The sequence below is a fragment of the Denticeps clupeoides genome, unplaced genomic scaffold (assembly GCF_900700375.1).
Source record: "Denticeps clupeoides unplaced genomic scaffold, fDenClu1.1, whole genome shotgun sequence".
Taxonomy (NCBI): Eukaryota; Metazoa; Chordata; class Actinopteri; order Clupeiformes; family Denticipitidae; genus Denticeps; species Denticeps clupeoides.
Window position 1 is genome coordinate 218,750 of NW_021630047.1, and position 19,163 is coordinate 237,912.

Here is a 19,163-nt window from a genome sequence, read left to right on the forward strand (position 1 = left end):
AGAGAGAGCGAGAGACAGACAGACAGAGACAGATAGAGAGAGACAAAAACAAATAGATATAGAGAGAGAGAGAGAGAGAGAGAGAGGCTTTGTTTTCCTTCTATGCAAATTAGGTCAGTAAGTGACAGACTGAATCATTTGCTTTTTGCCGCATATCAGGTTTTACTGATGAACATTTCAGTAGAACCTCCGTCCAGCCAAGTGGGTGAAGAGGAAACCTTCTCTCCAACCCCATACTGACCTGGAGAACCAGGCACAACGCACCAAGAACCGACCGGAAGGTTCCAGACGTCACCAGTATCCACACAAGCAGAGATCCACAGGAACATTGTTCTAGAAACAGGCTGAGCAACTCTGAGCAGCGAAATAAAAACACAACAATGGCACGGTGTGCGTGTGTGTGTGTGTGTGTGTTGCCTGATTCCTACAGAACACACACCGTAGTGTCTCCAGGGGGACCGTCCCTGTCATTAGGGAATCTGATAAATGCCGTAAATGTAAACGGACACGAACAGATAAGAAGCAACTGAAGAAAAACCTCCAAACACCAAGAACCCGTATACAACAGGTCACAGAGTTCTGGAGCAAACCTAAATGCACAAGAACGTAGAACCACAACACGCAACATGATCTTCCATCCACACTTCAGCGTGGCCACCTTCATGATCCTCATCAGAACTGTTCCACAAGAAGTCAGCAAGGCGTTCAGGGCATTTAGAAGAAATGATGTTCTTTTCAATCCAAGACAGAGTCATGAACGTTCCTGACGTTCCACCATGTAGAACCGACAGCAAGCGACTGCTGAACATGACTGTTCTGTAAGCAGCCTCAGCACATGAATGTCCCGCAGCAGAAATTCACTTTATTAGAACGTCTCCTGTTCTTTCTACTGCTGCAACCTTCACCTTGTTCTGCGATGGATCCGGGACTACTCAGACCTTCAGGACGCCGAATCCAGTTCTGCGCCATCCTGAGGATCGATATGCAGTTAACAGAACCAATACAAACCCGTCTTCTATTTCCAGCAGGAACCGAGCCAGTTAAACAGAACAGAGCAATAAAACTCCGCGGATCGTGCAGGAGAACATCTGCAGAAGGAAATTCAGGGGAAATGGAATCTGAAGGAATTTTTAGGATTAAACTAGGATTATCTATCAGTTCTAAAGTAGCCGCTCAGTATTAAGGGACTCTGTCTGCTGGAAACCCGCTTCCCGTCCGTTTTTTCTCCCTTTTCCTGAAATTCCATAATTTCCCATCATTGTTCCCTGAATCCATGAAGAACAGTGAAACAATTTAAAAAACGGGACCTACTACAGTTCTCCCTTGCCGTGACCCTTGGCTGTTGACCCAAGATGGTCTGTTACAGTGTGTGTGTGTGTGTGTGTGTGTGTGTGTGTGTACACACAACACTGTAAAACCTGAGGCATCTAAACAGACACACACTCATAATTGGTGTTTACTCACCTCTTTCCCAGACAGGTAATACGCAGACAGAAGACCTCCAACAAAACGGATGTTCACTTCAAACACCGAGATCTCCGCGTTCTGCGGGCGAGAGAGAGATAGAGAGAGGGGGGGTGGGGGGGTTAGTAGAGAAGATGAAGGTGCTCACAGTCAAGCTGCTGCAGCTGCTGTTTACACCCGCACACTGTCACCTGTAACCACAACCAAAACCCTGCACTGACAGATACAAGTGCAGGTTTCCATGGTGACATCCGCAGTTCAGCATTACGGGAACTACGTACTAAGCTACTATAGACCTGCGCTAGTTTTAAATGTAGAAAAACGCGCAGTCTTACGGGAACTACGTACTAAGATACTATAGACCTGCGCTAGTTTTAAATGTAGAAAAACACGCAGGTTTACAGGAACTACGTACTAAGATACTGTAGACCTGCGCTAGTTTTAAACAGAAAAATGTGCAGTCTTACTGGAACTACGTACTAAGCTACTAAGCTAGATACGGGTGGTAGTAGCCTAGTGGGTAACACACTCGCCTATGAACCAGAAGACCCGGGTTCAAATCCCGCTTACTACCATTGTGTCCCTGAGCAAGACACTTAACCCTAAGTTGCTCCAGGGAGACTGTCCCTGTAACTACTGATTGTAAGTCGCTCTGGATAAGGGCGTCTGATAAATGCTGTAAATGTAAATGTAGAACAACGTGCAGTCTTACGGGAACTACGTACTAAGATACTATAGACCTGCGCTAGTTTTAATCGTAGAAAAATGTGCAGTCTTACAGGAATTACGTACTAAGATACTATAGACCTGCACTAGTTTTAATCGTAGAAAAATGTGCAGTCTTACAGGAACTACGTACTAAGATACTATAGACCTGCGCTAGTTTTAAATGTAGAAAAACGCGCAGGTTTACTGGATCTACGTACTAAGATACTATAGACCTGCGCTGGTTTTAAACGTAGAAAAACGTGCAGTCTTACTGGAACTACGTACTAAGATACTATAGACCTGCGCTAGTTTTAAACATAGAAAAACGCGCAGTCTTGCGGGTACTACGTACTAAGCTACTATATACCTGCGCTAGTTTTAAATGTAGAAAAACGCGCAGTCTTGCGGGAACTACGTACTAAGCTACTATAGACCTGCGCTAGTTATAAACATAGAAAAACGCTGAGTCTTACTGAAACTACGTACTAAGCTACTATAGACCTGCGCTAGTTTTAAACATAGAAAAATGTGCAGTCTTACTGGAATTACGTACTAAGCTACTATAGACCTGCGCTAGTTTTAAATGTAGAAAAACGCACAGGTTTACAGGAACTACGTACTAAGATACTAAAGACCTGCGCTAGTTTTAAACGTAGAAAAACGCGCAGGTTTACAGGAACTACGTACTAAGATACTAAAGACCTGCGCTAGTTTTAAACGTAGAAAATCGCGCAGTCTTGCGGGAACTACGTACTAAGCTACTATAGACCTGTGCTAGTTTTAAATGTAGAAAAACGCGCAGTCTTGCGGGAACTACGTACTAAGCTACTATAGACCTGCGCTAGTTTTAATCGTAGAAAGATGCGCAGTCTTACTGGAACTACGTACTGAGATTCTATAGACCTGCGCTAGTTTTAATCGTAGAAAAACGTTCAGTTTTACAGGAACTACGTACTAAGCTACTATAGACCTGCGCTAGTTTTAATCGTAGAAAGATGCGCAGTCTTACTGGAACTACATACTAAGCTACTATAGACCTGCGCTAGTTTTAATCGTAGAAAAATGTTCAGTTTTACAGGAACTTTGTACTTCATTATTCATTCATGTGTCAATGATTTTTTTTTTTAAGAAAAGGTTTTTAATGACTGTAGGAACCCTGCTGGTTGGACTGGGCCAGCGTTCTCCAGGGAAAGGGACCAAGCCAGTTCAACCACCATTCAGCAATAATTATAATAATATCACATAACATTCATATGGTCACCAGACTGAATGTAATTTTAAATCTATTGAGGTCCATCACAGACTTTATTTAGTAAGAATAATCATTTTAATCCTGATGTCCAGATTTGAGATCTAACCAGGCGGTTTGTGGTGGAACTAGAACGATAGAACACCACCGATGACGTGCTGAAGAGGACATGAGGAGGAGATCCCAACGGTACTTGCAGGAACAGAGATGATCGAAACGACTACTCTAGTGAGGTAGGTCACCATGAGGTCAACCTGAGTTCAGGTCATTTCGTTCTGGTATTTTAAACGACGCTTCACTCTTCACTTGGTTTTATTACCAAAAAAATAAAATTAAATTAAATTAGAAATGTATTTTCATACAAAGGGACCCCAGCCAATCAGGTGTGGAATATTAATGGCCGCCGCGCCGGGGCTTCTGCAGACCCTTTTATTGGCGGGAAACGCTGGAGGGCAGCGAGGCGGAATCCTTTAAATGAAAATTGGTTATTAGTGTTGATTAAAGTGTCTGTGGAATAATATTCTCTCAGCTGGACATTAATAATGAAACGCTGTTACCGCACGTCCAGCCAGATTTATTCAGAGGGCAACCTTCACCAGGTTCCACTTCAGGAGTGGTGGCTGATGGGAAAGCAGGTGTGTCTGGAGCGCTCTCGCTCGCCCACTCTCTCACCAAGCAGATAAACCCCAACATGAACCTGAGTTAGTTTCCCTCTGACATTCCTTGTGTCCCTCAGCCTGATGATATCTGACGGGGCATCCAGAGTCCTGCTACCTGCCTCCCAAACACCAAACTATACAGGAGCTTGTATGTGCAGAGTCGTAACCCACCATGTTGAAGTCCAGATTCTTCTCCACCCACTCCGTTGCCTCCTCGAACTCCTGATACATCTCCATGATGTAGAGCGTGTCCAGAGCGTCCACGATCGTCGCTCCCTTCAGACTCCCTGCGGGAAAACCCACAACAAACCGGGACATTTTACATCTGCAGAATCTGGCAGAAGCTCAGATGTCCATCATTAGCAGACCGGGTCTGTTTCTGCGTGTGTACTGCACACCATTGTCGTGTGTGTGTGTGTGTGTGTGTGTGTGTGTGTGTGTGTGTGCGCTCTGATTTCTGCTGCTTATGCAGGTCGCGGATTGTGGAACGAATCTGGATAAAATGGGACGAAAGCCACACCCACTGAACAGCAGGCCCCGCCTCCTCCACCGATCGTTGGGCGCCTGGAGTCCCGCCGCCCGTCGTACCCCATCTAGACAGACGGCCCCACGGCCGCGGCGAATCAGAACGACTTTCATCCGGTACGCGGGAAACCAGGCTCTGCGTCCGTCAGGTGATCTACGTCCAACCGCAGCGAGCTTACGGGGCGCTAAACAAGCTTTTCGGTCCCGGGTTCCCGACACACGCCGTTGTTGAGGGGCGTGGCATCGAAACGACCGGAGGGTAAAAAGGGTAGAAAATCACTTACCAAAACACACACACACACACACACACACACACACACACACAGCAGGGGGACAGATGCTGTGGAGCCTGAAACGGGCCGAGCCGTCTATTCAACAGATGGAACATCAGAAATGTCTGGAAGATTCTCAGCGAGAGCAGGAGGGAACTCGGCACCGGCCAGCAGAAACATTTAAAATAAACCACGAGGGCAAAAATAAAACGAATAATGCAGAAAGAAAAATGGCTGGTTATGAAATACACAGATTAAAAAATGCAGGAATATGAAAATGTTAATGTTAATTTACATAATTTCACATCCAGCAAAGCAAATCCACCTCAGCAAGGTCCAATAAGAGACGTCAAATCCCCTCAGAATGAATTAAGACGCTGATGTTAATTCCAACTCAATTAAGAAGAGCACGCCTGCTTGCGTGTGTGTGTGTGTGTGTGTGAGAGAGACACTACTCAGTACTGGTCTCTGGTTATTAACCCGAGGGCGTCTGCCTCCTCGTCCTCTTAAAAGCTGCATGAATGATGGGAGTAATGAGGGGCAGCAGCAGCTGAGGAGCATCTGGTCCTAACAGGACCAAGATGAAGGATGGAGGGGAATAAAAGTCTTCTCACCTGGGGGACGACTTTCCCGCCAGCATCAATGACATCTGAAGGATGGGACTTTAAAGGCTACAATTAAAGGCTTATTTTTCAGCAGGCAAAGCAGGCTATCGATGGACAGGAGCCCTGATGGTCTCATTAGGGTCCTCTTCATCGCACACTCCCTCTCTGGGCCGCGGGCCAGACAACACCAACGTTGATGTACGACCCCGTTATCATACATGTCCATTCCTCCATAAAAGCCAAAACTGAAGAGGGGAATATTGAAAATGAAGTGCGAGAAACTGATGACAATCTGGCTTCTTTTTTTTAAACCAGCGCGAGTTGAGTGGAGCCAGAACTCCTAAAAGGTCAGTCCTCAAATGCAAGTTCACCACCAAATGCTCCACAGACGTTAAGTTAGACCTGATGATCTGAGGCAAAGGTCACTGCACTAGTGATGTAACTCCATTACTCCAGCTTCAGTGGGCCTTTCACCAATGACAATCCAGAATCCCACCAGGGATGGGAGGTGAATCATGTTGTATGAACCAGTTCAAATTGTTCCTGAGATGTGAGGAGTCGGACATCTTTACATTTCCGGGATTTAGCAGATGCTCTTTTCCACCGCGACCTACGTAAGTGCTTTAAAATGTCCAGAAGAAGAGGTTGGGGAAGATGCGAAGGTCCTGTTGTGGGGAGGAATCTGCAGGGATCAGTTCAGTTTTACTGGGGTTTCAGATGATGAGCTGCCATCGAGGACGAGATGTCAAGACAGGCAAGCAGAGATCTTGGTTGGCACGTTTACATCTGATGGCGGACAAGTGAAGAAGAGTTGTGTGTCATCTAGGATAACCCATGCAAAGGTATGACCTCACCAAGAAGTAGAACCGGAGAGGACTGAGTACTGAGCCCTGAGGGACACCAGTCGAGGGCTTGAGAGGAGCAGATGTGGTCCCCTTCCTTGTCCACTGGTAAGATCCAGCAGGAGGGTCTTGTGGTTGACTGTCAACTATTTGACCTCCCTTGTTGGTTGACAGTGAAAATGCATGTTACATGGATGTGTCCATTTAGGACATGGTGTATCTCTAGCACCACCTGTGGAGCTCCAGATAATCCCTTGCGGGCTTTGATCGGTGGTGGGACACCGCAGGCTGGCTGCATTTCAGGCTGAAAACGGCTGGTGTGACAGATGGCCGACATTTTCAGCTCGCAGAGTCGAGCGGTGCTGTCGGCAAAGATGTTTCCAGATTTAAGAGGAGGAGTATGAAAGCTGACCTTCATCGAGGTGCTTCTGGCACGGCATGAAAGCTGGGGGGCTGCAACGTTTCAGTTGTACTAAAAAGAAACGAACAAGAGTGGAACGTTGGAAAGATGTGTGCAGCGGGGCTTCTGAGGCGGACGAGAAGACGCCGACCTCATCAATATTTCACACTTCTGCTCTTGTAGGGGGACTCCACGAACCAGGTAAAAAAAAGGAAGAGAATTTGCTCCATCAGATGCTCCCCAGATACCAACAGCCCAAACGCCATCGGACTGCTGATCAACGTTCCAGATGAAAGGAGAACAGGTGTCTCAGCCTGGAAAGAGACTAGCTGTGACCCTGATGAACAAGTCTCCAGAGTTCCACCACAAAAAAAATCATCATCCTCCAGAACGATCAGTCACTGCAGGGCTGGTATTAAATGGTCAATGAAGGTTTTTAGACATTAGTCCATTTGGTCCAGATGATTCCTCCAGGCAGTAGACTGCTGACCTGGGGTTGAGTCTTTCCCTCTAGTTTCAGCCTTGATGATCCGTAACATCTGGTACATCTCAGAGAGTCCATCCATCCCGTTCTTGTGAACAGGAACCTCCTTGAGGGCAACTTCTGGCACAAATGATCGCTTTTACTAAACAATGAACAAGCTAGTGTGCTGGTCAGAAGGTCCTGTGAAAACAGTAGATCATGGACAGCTGGAGGGAACTTCTTCAGAATTGCCACACACTGACTTGCTTTTGGAGGTGAAGGGTCAAGGAGGACGAAGGTTGTCCACAGTTTATGGAGGAATCAGGACTGAAGCATGAAGGAGTCATGTCTCCTTTTTAATCAGGAAGTGTGTGTGTGTGTGTGTTCGTACTCGATGGCAGACCAGACCATCACAGGCTCCGCCTTTCCGCAACCAATTAAACACAAAAACAAAAACCAATTAACCCCCCTGTGCCACGACACCCTAGAACCCAACATCACGCAACCCTCCTCAGTCTGGAGGTTAATTAAAGTCGTGTTGCACATGACGGCGGCGTGGCGAGGACCCGGCCGACCAAGGACCCGGAACTTGATGGAGATCCGGGGCCATGAGGAGCATCTCGCTACAGTGGGCCAGAGGGAAGGAGGACCGATGAAGAACCAACGAGTGGAGAAGCAGTTGTGGCGAAAAGTGACGCAAAAACCCAACATCAGATCAACTAACTCTCATTGGTGGACGGGTTTGTGTGTGAGTGTGTGTGTGTGTGTGTGTGTGTGTGTGTGAGAGAGTGTTGATGGCCTGGTGGGGAAGAGACAGTGACATATTATTGGCCTCAAAATGTCATTTCGGTGTCAGCACAGTACGCGTGTGTGTATGTGTGTATGTGTGTATGTGTGTGTGTGTGTTCAGAAACAGATCTGCTTGTATTTTACCAGTAAAGCAGCACGTCACACTCGTGAGAAATAAAGTCTCCGTGTGAGAAGTGAGAAGAGCGGCGTTTATAACTTTCATCATTTACAATAATTACCAACCAAAAATATAGATGCATATTAATAATATTCCAGAGTAACGAGCTCTCTGCACTAACGACTCTTCAAAACGTTACCCCTACTGAGATCTGGACAAAGAGCACAAAGTAGGCGTGGCCAGCAGCAGTGTGAGGAACATCTCCACGCACGCACACACACACACACACACACACACACACACACACACACACACTCTCACCGAACAGATTGCTGGAGTGTCCTTGTTTGGAGACGGGCCGCAGCTCGTTGGAGCCCCAGGCGTAGCGCTTGTAGTTGTCCCAGGCGAACTTCATCATCTGTGGGCGGAGCAGAGAGAGGGGTCAGACGGGGGGGTCAGGAGGTCAACGATTCAATACGTCCTGTCACGTGGTTGGAAAGGGCGGAGCTCGGCTACAGCGGCAGATCCAACATTCATTACATCACACGAGACAGCTGCTGTGTGTGTGTGTGTGTGTGTGTGTGTGTGTGTGTGTAATACATGACAAATAATCCAATAAAGACGAACCAAACTGGTGGCCTAGCGGTTAAGGAAGCGGCCCCGTAATCAGAAGGTTGCCGGTTCGAATCCTGGTCTGCCAAGGTGCCACTGAGCAAAGCACCGTCCCCACACACTGCTCCCCGGGCACCTGTCATGGTGCCCACTGTTCACCAAGGGTGATGGTTAAATGCAGAGGACACGTTTCACTGTGTGCACCGTGTGCTGTGCTGCTGTGTGTCACAAGTGACAATCACGTCACTTTCACTTTAAAAAACAGCACTTTTTTAGTGAGAGCACGATGCATTCTGATTGGATGAGAAATGTACTCGCTGTGAGCTGCGTATTCGTAGCCGTACACAGTTTGGTTGTTAACGCTTGTGCTGACGTACTCGCGTCCGTACTGTGCGTCGTAACCTGTAGTGTGTACTCCACACCACCAGGGGTCGGTGTCGAGGCCGCGATCAACAGGGTCCTCAAACGTGGACACCTTGCGCAGATGTCGCAACACAGACCCTGTAAAAATACGCAGGTGTTGCATCTCCGGATACGTTCCGGGAATTTCCGGGTCTGTGCAGGATAGGGAGCGCGGCCGTGTGTACGTACGAGCGTCAGTGTGTGTGTTAGTTACACTGGTCTCTCTCAGAGCGAGTGTGTCACTGATCACTAATCCCCCATAAACCTGTGGGATCGTGGCTGACGAGGCTGTAATGCCGATTACAGGATAATTCCTCAGTCGGTCGGGTTCCACAGGTTCTCAGACTCTGAACGGAACGTCTACACGGAGTCGAGAAGAATAAAATAAAATGATAAAAGGTTGAAGGAGACTAACGTCGCAGAGGCGGTTAATAAGAAAAGAGAATTGATCATCCGCCGGAACCGACAGGATCAGCGTCAACACCGATACAATCTCCTTACTTCAATTATAATAACAAGCAGATAAAACTCCTGGAGTGTGTGTGGGTGTGGTGTGTGTGTGGGTGTGGTGTGTGTGGTGTGGGAGTTTATAAGAACGCTGACACTTTTCATCACGGATTAAACAGGTCGTTTCTCTGGCTGGAGTCGTGCAGTTAAACCTGCTGGAGACACTCAGGGTTACAGTCAGTAGTTATAGGGACAGTCCCCCCCTGGAGACAGTCAGGGTTACAGGGACAGTCCCCCCTGGAGACACTCAGGGTTAAGTTTCCTGCTCAGGGACACAATGGTAGTAAGTGGGGTTTGAACCTGGGTCTTCTGGTTCATAGGCGAGTGTGTTACCCGCTAGGCTACTACCAGCCCATCAGGGGCAGTGGTGGCCTAGCGGTTAAGGAAGCGGCCCCGTAATCAGAAGGTTGCCGGTTCGAATCCCGATCCGCCAAGGTACCACTGAGGTGCCACTGAGCAAAGCACCGTCCCCACACACTGCTCCCCGGGCGCTGGTCATGGTGCCCACTGCTCACTCAGGGTGATGGTTAAATGCAGAGGACAAATTTCACTGTGTGCACCGTGTGCTGTGCTGCTGTGTATCACGTTTGACTTCACTTTACTTTAACACTTTAACTTTAATAACGAGGAGAAGCGTTCTGCAGAGCGGGAGGAAGATCGATGGCGAGTTAACGTGATTAAAGCCTCTGGGAATTAAAAGGTCTGTTTCAGCGCCACCTGAACAGGAAGTGGAATAAAGTGGGTCAGAGGTCACGTGAGGTTTGTAACGTTCCTCAGCTGGTCTCTGTTTAACGGGTTCTCCAGCTGGCTGGTGTGGAACCCGCCTCTCTCTCCTGCTGGGTGGCGGCGGGCGCGGCGTGAAGTCGTTTGTCGCGCAGCGTGTTCCTCGCTATCGACTGGCAGCCGGAACTAAATTAGATTAGTTTATCGACGCGGAACGCAGAGAAGCTGCGAGAACCACTCAGCACGACACACACACACACACACACACACACACAAATACACAAGGACACACACACACACACACACACACACACACAGGTAAGGAGTAGGAGGAGCATGAACTGGAAGAGAACGGCCTGCTGGGAGAAGTTTCTGTCCAGCCTCCCCTCGGTTCTGTAATGGATCTCCTGGACGGAACAGAACCGGTGAAGAACCGGAACCGTGGAGCGCGTCCCCACATCAAGGCGCTAAAACAGCTCTCGACCTTTAACCCTGGGCCAGTCCGTCCCTCTCAGTCCATCTAGATCCACCAGTTTGAATTTACTCACCACCCTCAACTCCCAGACAGAGTGGCATCGCCATAGCAACAGGTGGGCACACCTGATCGCCATGGTAACAAGGGAGACAAGGAACCAGAGTTTAAGTCAAAACCCCTGGTGGGATGCAATTTAACTCTCCAACTAGACAGGAGGACACACACACACACACACACACACTATTCAGCTCCCCAGAAATCATTTAACGGAGGCTGAGTAGTGTGTGTGTGTGTGTACGTGTACGTGTGTAGTGTGTGTACGTGTGACAGACAGAATCTGCATAAATGAGCTTCATTACATAATACATTTATTAAATGAATTAGTCTTAGTGCCACTTTCAGCTAACCACCAATCAGACTTCAGCATATATGTGGGCCATTTTGTGTGTGTGTGTGTGTGTGTGTGTGTGTGTGTGTGTGTGTGTGTGTGTGTGGGATGAGCTGTTTCCAGACCTGTCAGTCCCCTCAGAAGCTCCAGAGACGCAGCCCAGATTTCTCCATCTCAGAACTCAGAGCTGCCAGTCAAGAACGACAAAAGAGGAAGAAGAGACACGCGACACGAGAGCGGAGACGCGCTAGACAGGGTGTGTGTGTGTGTGTGTGTGTGTGTGCGTGTGTGTGTGTGTGTGTGTGTGTGTGTAAACACATCCTGTCAAAATCAATAACAAGCCCCGAGTCAGAGTCAGACGCAGACAGAGAGCCTGCAGCAGAAGATCTACGACTGAGAACAGTAGAACCTGCTCTGGATCAAGTTCATCATGAATCTGCATCGTTAACACGCCGCTCACTCACTCATTTATTTATATGCAGCACGTTCTATACGTTCTACTCTGTGGAACCGGGATCTCGCTCTCAATGCTCGCCTGTCCCCTGATAACATCCATATTCATGAAGGACATTTATATCTTCTTTAAATAATTCTGTTCCAAGTGTGCGGTGAACCAGTCCTCCTTCAATAAAGAACAAAACAGGTCAAAGGTCAACCAAGAGGGACGATTCCTCAAGATCCACCCACACGGTTCTATACTGACAGAACCCCTGATCCATTAATAAACCATGATTAATTAATCAAGCAGTCAGTCACAATTCAATTAAAGTGCAACACACACACCGTTACACCATCAACACCATCAACACCTCCATCTGCAAATCTATGCAAATACGTCTCGCTGGGTAAAGGGAAGCAGTGACCTCTAACCCCTGATGAATTCTCATTAGCATGTGCCGTGCCATGACAGCAGGTGCATCCCTGCATCGTCCCGTCCTTCGGATGCTGTCCTCTCACAGTGTAGGACATGGAGGCCACAACTAAGACAACCCGCCACGTCTGTGCGCTTAGGAAAATAAATCCAATCAGCCTCGGGCTCTGAAACTCGGCTCATTTGAATTTGAAAACCGTAGACCTGGACATGTGTCGGGAATATAAAGAGGTTCAGGGCTTCAGCCGTGCTTCAAACACAAACCCGCGGTGTTCCACAGGGATCAGTCCCTGTCCATCACCATTCTACAGGAAGACCCTCACCATCCAGGCCAGCAGACACACAAATATATTGAATCTAGAGGTGGGCATAGATTAATTTTCTTAATCTAGTTAAATCTAGAGTAAGCAAAATTAATTTTAATCTAGATTAAAATGGCTCATTTGAAGGCATTCAGAATATGTGTTCTACCCAAATAATGACTAAAAGTAAGTCTTTGAGAACGGGTTTCTCAAGCCAGGTGGCGCATTAGACCAGGGGCTCATCTCCTGTTTCCAAAATGCATCACAAACTGCTTGAGAAAGCTGTTCTACTATGATAATTGGTGATGAAAATAAATTATGTTCAATAAGATGTACTTGTGTTTACCAACTGTTTATTCAGTTAAATAGCTGCATCCATGTTACCACGTCACGTTTGATGTGGTAATTTCACAGTTCGAAGACTCGTTCTCGCCCCCTACAGTGCAATTCGGCTAGGTATACATCCGCGCTAAAATATCAAGGTCAAAGTCATCATAGTGTAGCGCTTCTTCTTCTGCGTTGTGTAACTTTTTGATTTCGTTTCTTGAACCACAAATGATGAGCTGACCACCCAAGAGATTTTCTGTGCAAAGTGTATTCTGTACAAAAAGCAAGGTCGCGTCAGAACATCACATCACACATTGCGTCTTTCTGCACATCTCTCTCTCACAGCTCACGCCATGTGTACAAGAGACCTGAACCGGGGTCTCAAAACAAAATAAAAGTCTTCAGGAAATAAGAAACTAAAAGACACAAGAAAGAAGAAATATACTTATAAATCTAACCATTTAACTCCGGCACAATAGCTTGCGTAGTATAGACCCAGCTCCCAACACAACTTTGTGAATAGATTAACGGCGAAATCTTTTTTAGCGCCCGATAATGAGTCTCATGTTAACGCTGATAACGGCCCCACCACTAATTGAAACACAAACCACAGGGACCCTTCGAGGTCCATCACCATTCTACAGGAAGACCCCTCACTATCCAGGCCACTTCACAAATTCAGGTCAGCTGGTATACGATACCAAACAGAGGCACAGAAATCATACACACAGACAGATTGATTAAGTGTGTGTGCATGTTAGCGGTGTGAACCTTCACTTGGTCTCATGATTCGATTATCAATGCATCACAATGCATCTCATAACTTTTCTACATTACTTCACATGATGGTTTAGAATAAGAGAGTTGAGATTAAAGGCTGCGTTCATACGGAACATCCGAAGCAGGCGTTTTTTCTGGAGTTCGTGGAGTCAGGTGACCATTATTCAAAGCGTCCACACAGGCGTTCAAACACGGCACGCAACGTTTTCACCCCAACATCCTGACCGGCGTTGAACAGCATCACGCAAACACCAGAGAAACACCAATCGAAGCCGACTGGGAAAGGCAGGAGAAGACATGTAGACTACGTCCATCTTAGAACCCATGACCCACGTACACAGATCAGGCCTGATGATCGATTACGAGACGCATTTCAACACCCCCAGTGCATGTGGGTGTATTTGGGGGAAGGAGTTGAGATTTGGATCAATTGTTCAGTCAGTCGGGGAAACGTGAGTGTGTGTGGTGTGTGTGTGTGTGTGTGTGTTAGAGAGACAGCATGTGACACCGTGTGTGTCCCTTTCATTCATCATTAACAGTGATATGCTGTCAGATAGTAAGTCAGATGATCAGACAGAACAAATTCCACACACACACACACACACACACACACACACACACACACACACACACACACCACACACACACACAAAAAAAGCAGGAAGTGTTCCAGGAAAACATGCAAATGAAGCTTCTTATTAGAACCATTAGGAACAATTAATATTTGGTGCAACAGCTCAGGAAACATCTTTTACAAGCAACCGGCTGAAATAAATGTGTCCGTGTCAGACTGCTGTTCCGGACGGAACGCTCTCGTCTGCAGCTCGGTGTCTCGGCTCTTTCATGTGCCGTGAAATGACTTTTTTTCCCTGTACGGTGAACGGGACCTAATTAGGACATAAATATTCTTTATCAGCCGCGCCTTTGTGTGAACGCAGAGCCCAAGGGAACGTTCTGGTTCCGGCCCTCCTGCCGCAGAATAGTCGTCTGTTCATCATCGTTGACCACCAGGAGAACCTCCTCTCTGATTGAGGAACACAGTTCAAGGTTCGTGGGGAACTGGGGAGGCAGAAAAACCATCCGATCGGCCAGGGCGGGATGATCCGCTGGGAAAACGAGACGAGGCTCCGCCTACTGACGATGGGGAAGTAAACCAGGTTCTAACAGGAACAGGGGTGCGGATTCTGTGTGGGAGGAGCTCCAGTGCAGCAGACAACGTTCAAACATCTCACACACACACACACACACACACAGACCTCCTGTTACCATTTACTCAATAGAACGCCGGTGGTGAACAGGGTCATTAACGCCGAGATCTTTGCCCAGCAGTCGATGATCTCCTATCATGTGTATACGGAGGTGTGTGTGTGTGTGTGTGTGTGTGTGTGTTGTGTGTGTGTGTGTGTGTGTGTCTCCGGGGATCCAGGCAAATTACAGGACACCAGAAAAGTGGCGCAGGGACGGTAACGACATGTCTCTGCAGCAGGGAAACACCTGCAGACACACACACCGCACGCCGGAGGCCGGGCGGAGCCTCCCTGGAGGGGGCGGGGCCGCGCTGGTAACGGAGCGTCTCGCTGGCACAGACGGGAGCTGCGGACTGTCTGCCAAACACACACACACACACACACACACACACACACACACACACGCGGTAAACACAGCCGGGAGCCGGAGGGCCCGGCTCGGATTTCCCATGTTTGCCTGCCGGGCACTGGCGGGCGGTCCTCCGCTCCGCAGGGCCACGCCCCCACGCCATTCAACCGCTGCCAAGCGGCGGCCGCTGCCCAGATCGGCACTTCAGATCCGACTCGGTCAAAAGGCGCCGGCCCTGGGGGTCCAATAATAACAAAGCCGGGGTCCTCAGCACCAGGAGGCCGGCAGGAAGTGACACGGTTATTTAAATGAAGAAGAAGGACGCCAGCAGACGTTCACATGTTCATGGAAAACACACGCAGAACCAAACCATTCACATGCATTAAAAGCATCATTTTTCCAGAAGATGTGGATTCCAGGTAGAACTCGCACGTTCTCGGTTCTATACGCGCAGGAGCTGGGACAGTGCAGGACGTCCTGCAGGAAGAAGCGCAGCTCTGACCCCCTGAGCCGTCCAGAACAGTCACGTCTACTCGTCTTCGGAATGATGAAAAACGCAGGTAATGTTCTACAACCCCTCTAGATCTTGATCCGTCTTCCTTGTTGCTCTGGTTACTCCTCTTCACGTCGGTACGGAACGTTGTTTAAACGTTTCACTACGTTCGGTCTAACACGTATGTATCTGAACTTGAACGTGATTTTTCATCTGATACCAACCCTGTGGTCCCACAGTTACTGGTCCTACAGAGAGACCGCAGAAGAACGTGGGCTTCTCCTCCAGCTCCACACGCAGCCTTATTGACTCGACCTTTTCATCCGTTATCGCAAACAGGCGAACGAGAAGGAGACCCGGTCGCGATGCGAGCTAATGAAGACCTTGTGAAAGGCTAATCGATGCGGCGCCCTCGCCTCCAGCCACGACCATCCATCATTAGCCTAACAGGGCGAGGAACGGAGCTGAAGAGCCCGAGTTAGAACCGAGTCGAGAGTCCAAACTCGCATAACAAGCGGCACGGCTGTTCATACGGAACATTAACGTGAAATAGACCTTTTTATCGGCTTCCAGTTCCCATCAGGGTCAAGAATCGGACCCTCTACAAACTTCTCCACCTGGAGAGTCCTCAGGACATTGCAACAGGGTTAGCGGTTCTTCAGTCTGCTCTAGAAAGTGGGTGGAACATGGGACTTTTACACATTAAATATGTGAAACAGAACCATGGGAGGAGAAGAACACACCAAACGAAGACATCAGTCATTCAACACACACCAGAATGGTGAGGGACCGGGACGGGTCCCTGTGGAACTACCTGTTTCAAGGTAGTTGTGTGTCTGCTGGCCTGGATGGTGTGAGAAGCCGGCAAAACATGGTTCCCATTCTTCCGCAATCTACGCAATCTGCAATTCTTTTCATCAGACACAACAACCGCAGCTCTAACATCTGCCTGGTTCCTCAGGTTTTCGCAGAACCTGATCCTCTGCATTCTCTCAGCGTGGCCTGACCACATTCCGTGTTTCATCACGTATTCGGCAGGTAACGTCGCAATGAGATCCTTCTCCGGAGGACACGCGAGGAGACCAGGACAAATATTGGGATATGAAGTCACCATCCACTTCATTTCGGTACCAACAGAACGTAAAAGATGACATGAGCTCCAGAAGCGGCTACAGAACGATGATTATGCTAATGACAATAATTATCGCCGCTTCCTGAGCAGACGGCCCCGTTGGTCCGCATTTTGGAACGAACCGTTCCCTCCGGGGGGAACCGAGAGGAACTTTAGAGAACGAGGCCGTCGGTTCGAACCAAACGGCGATTCTGGAATTTTAAAATCATTTTAATATCATCTCAACTAGGCTGGTAGTGGCCTGATCCAGAAGTCCCAGGTTCGAACCCCATTGTGTCCCCAAGCAGGACACGTAAGCCTGAGTGTCTCCAGGGGGACTATCCCGGTCACACTGGACAAGGACATCGGGTAAACGCTGGAAATGTAAACTCCCCCCACGGGATTTATCTGGAAAGAACCAGAGCAGAGTCGTAAAGTGGGCGGGGCCAAGAGCAGCCAATCAGAGCGCCCGGGGAATTCTCCCCATTTTTAGATTGGACATGACTTGGCATCAGCAACAAACGCCACGATTTCATAAAAAAACCATGCAGCTCCGCTGATAAGGACCAGGGTGGGGGTCATAGGTCAGGAAGTGAAGGCCAGGATTACACCCGGTGACGCCACCGCCGATAATCCTGCCGAGTCGGACCCATGATGCTCTGCAGCTCCACCCACAACCACATCCTCCAGCACGCCGCCGCCGGCCACGCTTCCTCCACTGAGCATCATAGGACGGAACAAAGCGACCCGCACTACAGCCAGGCGCAGAACCCGGCAGAACCACACACACCAACAGCAGTCAGGATGAACACAGAACATCCCTCTTAGAACCAAGTTTCTCGCCTCTATTTGCCGGATTCAATAAACTGTAAACTCCATTAATACCTAGAACTTTTCTCTCTAGGGAGTGTGTGTGTGTGTGTGTGTGTGTGTGTGCTGGTCAACACTCTCTCTCTCTCCCTCACACACTCCTGATCACGGGTTCTCCTGGACGATCCCATCAGGGAGTATGAGAGTGTGTGTGTGTGTGTGTGTGTGTGTGTGTATGTGTGCTGGTCAACACTCTCTCTCTCCCTCACACACTCCTGATCCCCGGGCTCTCCTGGACCATCCCATCAGAGTAAACCCAGCGTTGACCCCTGACCCCCGCCTCACCTCCTTGACCTTGCTCCTCCTCTCCCGGGTCTCGGGGTCGGCGGGGCTCGTGCCCGGTGGCCCCGCGCGTGCGCACGAACTCCACCGGGGGCAGGTGGACGTCGTCCGCGCGCTGGAGGTCCTGCGCCACCTGCTGCTTGTCGCCGCGGATCTCCTGCTGGATGTCCTCCACCCGCCTCTGCAGCGTGTCCTTCGCCTCCAGCAGAGCCTCCTCGTGGTCCCGCCGGATCTTGGCCAGGACCCCGGCCCCGGAGCCGCCGTCCGCGCCGCTGCGTGTGGAGGTCTCGGCCGCGGGGGGGGCGGAACAGGACGCCGCTGAGCAGCTTGGAGGAGTCCGGCAGGAAGAAGATCGCGCCGAAGCACAGCGTGATGAAGGCGCTGAAGAGGAGCAGCAGCACGAAGCGCTCCGTCAGCCTGAAGGCCGCCGGGCCGCCCGACTTCCTGCCCGGGGCGGCGGTGAAGGGGAGCAGGGTGGACGCGGGCATTCTTCCCTCCCGCCCCGCCACAGAACTCGCGGACTTCGCGGCGGGAAACGCGCCTCCCAGGGCGGACAAAGTTCCTGCGACGCGCCGGCGGTGGGGCTCCTACCGCCGCGGCTCCATCCGGGCGCCGGGAAAGTTGCTGCTGCTCCGGCGGTCCGCGCTGCGAGCGACTGGCGCGACGAGCGCGTCCGCCGCCGAACCGGAGGCGGGACCCCGCGGCCCGGCCAATCAGGCGCGGCGGCGCGGCGGAGAGCCAATCCGCGAGGGCCGGGCGTGGCCTCCGCGTTGTCCCGCGTCTGATTGGTCGAACGGGACATTTAACGTCGCTGCACTTGAACTCCGTAATCCGGCGTCGTCGCCTCTCGGTTAAAGACACGCGTTCGTTTCACTCGTTCACAAGAGTTCCCCTCAAGTACACGCTGCATCTGGAGAGCAGAAGCCCTTCAGTGTGAAGGTGGGGTGGAGAGGAGGTGACCTCCACCTGCAGGAGGACCAACGCCCGGAATATCACGTTGCGGTCCGACTGGATGCTGTCGCTTTTGTTCTGGAACGCTTTGTTGTGACGGTGTCTCTGACGATCCAGAGTGTAGAGTAAAGAAGAGAAGGTGGCGGGGTGGTAGTAGCCTGGCGGGTAACACACTCGCCTATGAACCAGAAGACCCAGGTTCAAACCCCACTGAGCAGGACACTTAACCCTGAGTGTCCCTCTAACTACTGACTGTAAGGCGCTCTGGATAAGGGCGTCTGGTAAATGTAAAAAAGAAAGCCACGTGACCTGTTCCAGGCGTACTTATCACCCTGTAATGTGCTGTGCATTAAGGAGGTGATGGATGAGGCGGAGTTTA

General features: G+C 49.6%; 1 protein-coding gene across 1 annotated transcript in view; it reads right to left on the reverse strand.

The window, feature by feature from the left end:
- The window catches only part of LOC114781510 (mannosyl-oligosaccharide 1,2-alpha-mannosidase IA-like), a 19,841-nt gene extending 1,349 nt beyond the window's left edge, over positions 1 to 18,492 (reverse strand). Inside the window, 6 exon segments of the mRNA XM_028967940.1 lie at positions 1,465 to 1,545; positions 4,252 to 4,367; positions 8,416 to 8,512; positions 17,837 to 17,881; positions 17,883 to 18,135; positions 18,137 to 18,492. Coding sequence (XP_028823773.1) covers positions 1,465 to 1,545; positions 4,252 to 4,367; positions 8,416 to 8,512; positions 17,837 to 17,881; positions 17,883 to 18,135; positions 18,137 to 18,321 — 777 coding nt within the window. The 5' untranslated portion in view covers positions 18,322 to 18,492.
- Between the last annotated feature and the right edge of the window lie 671 nt (positions 18,493 to 19,163).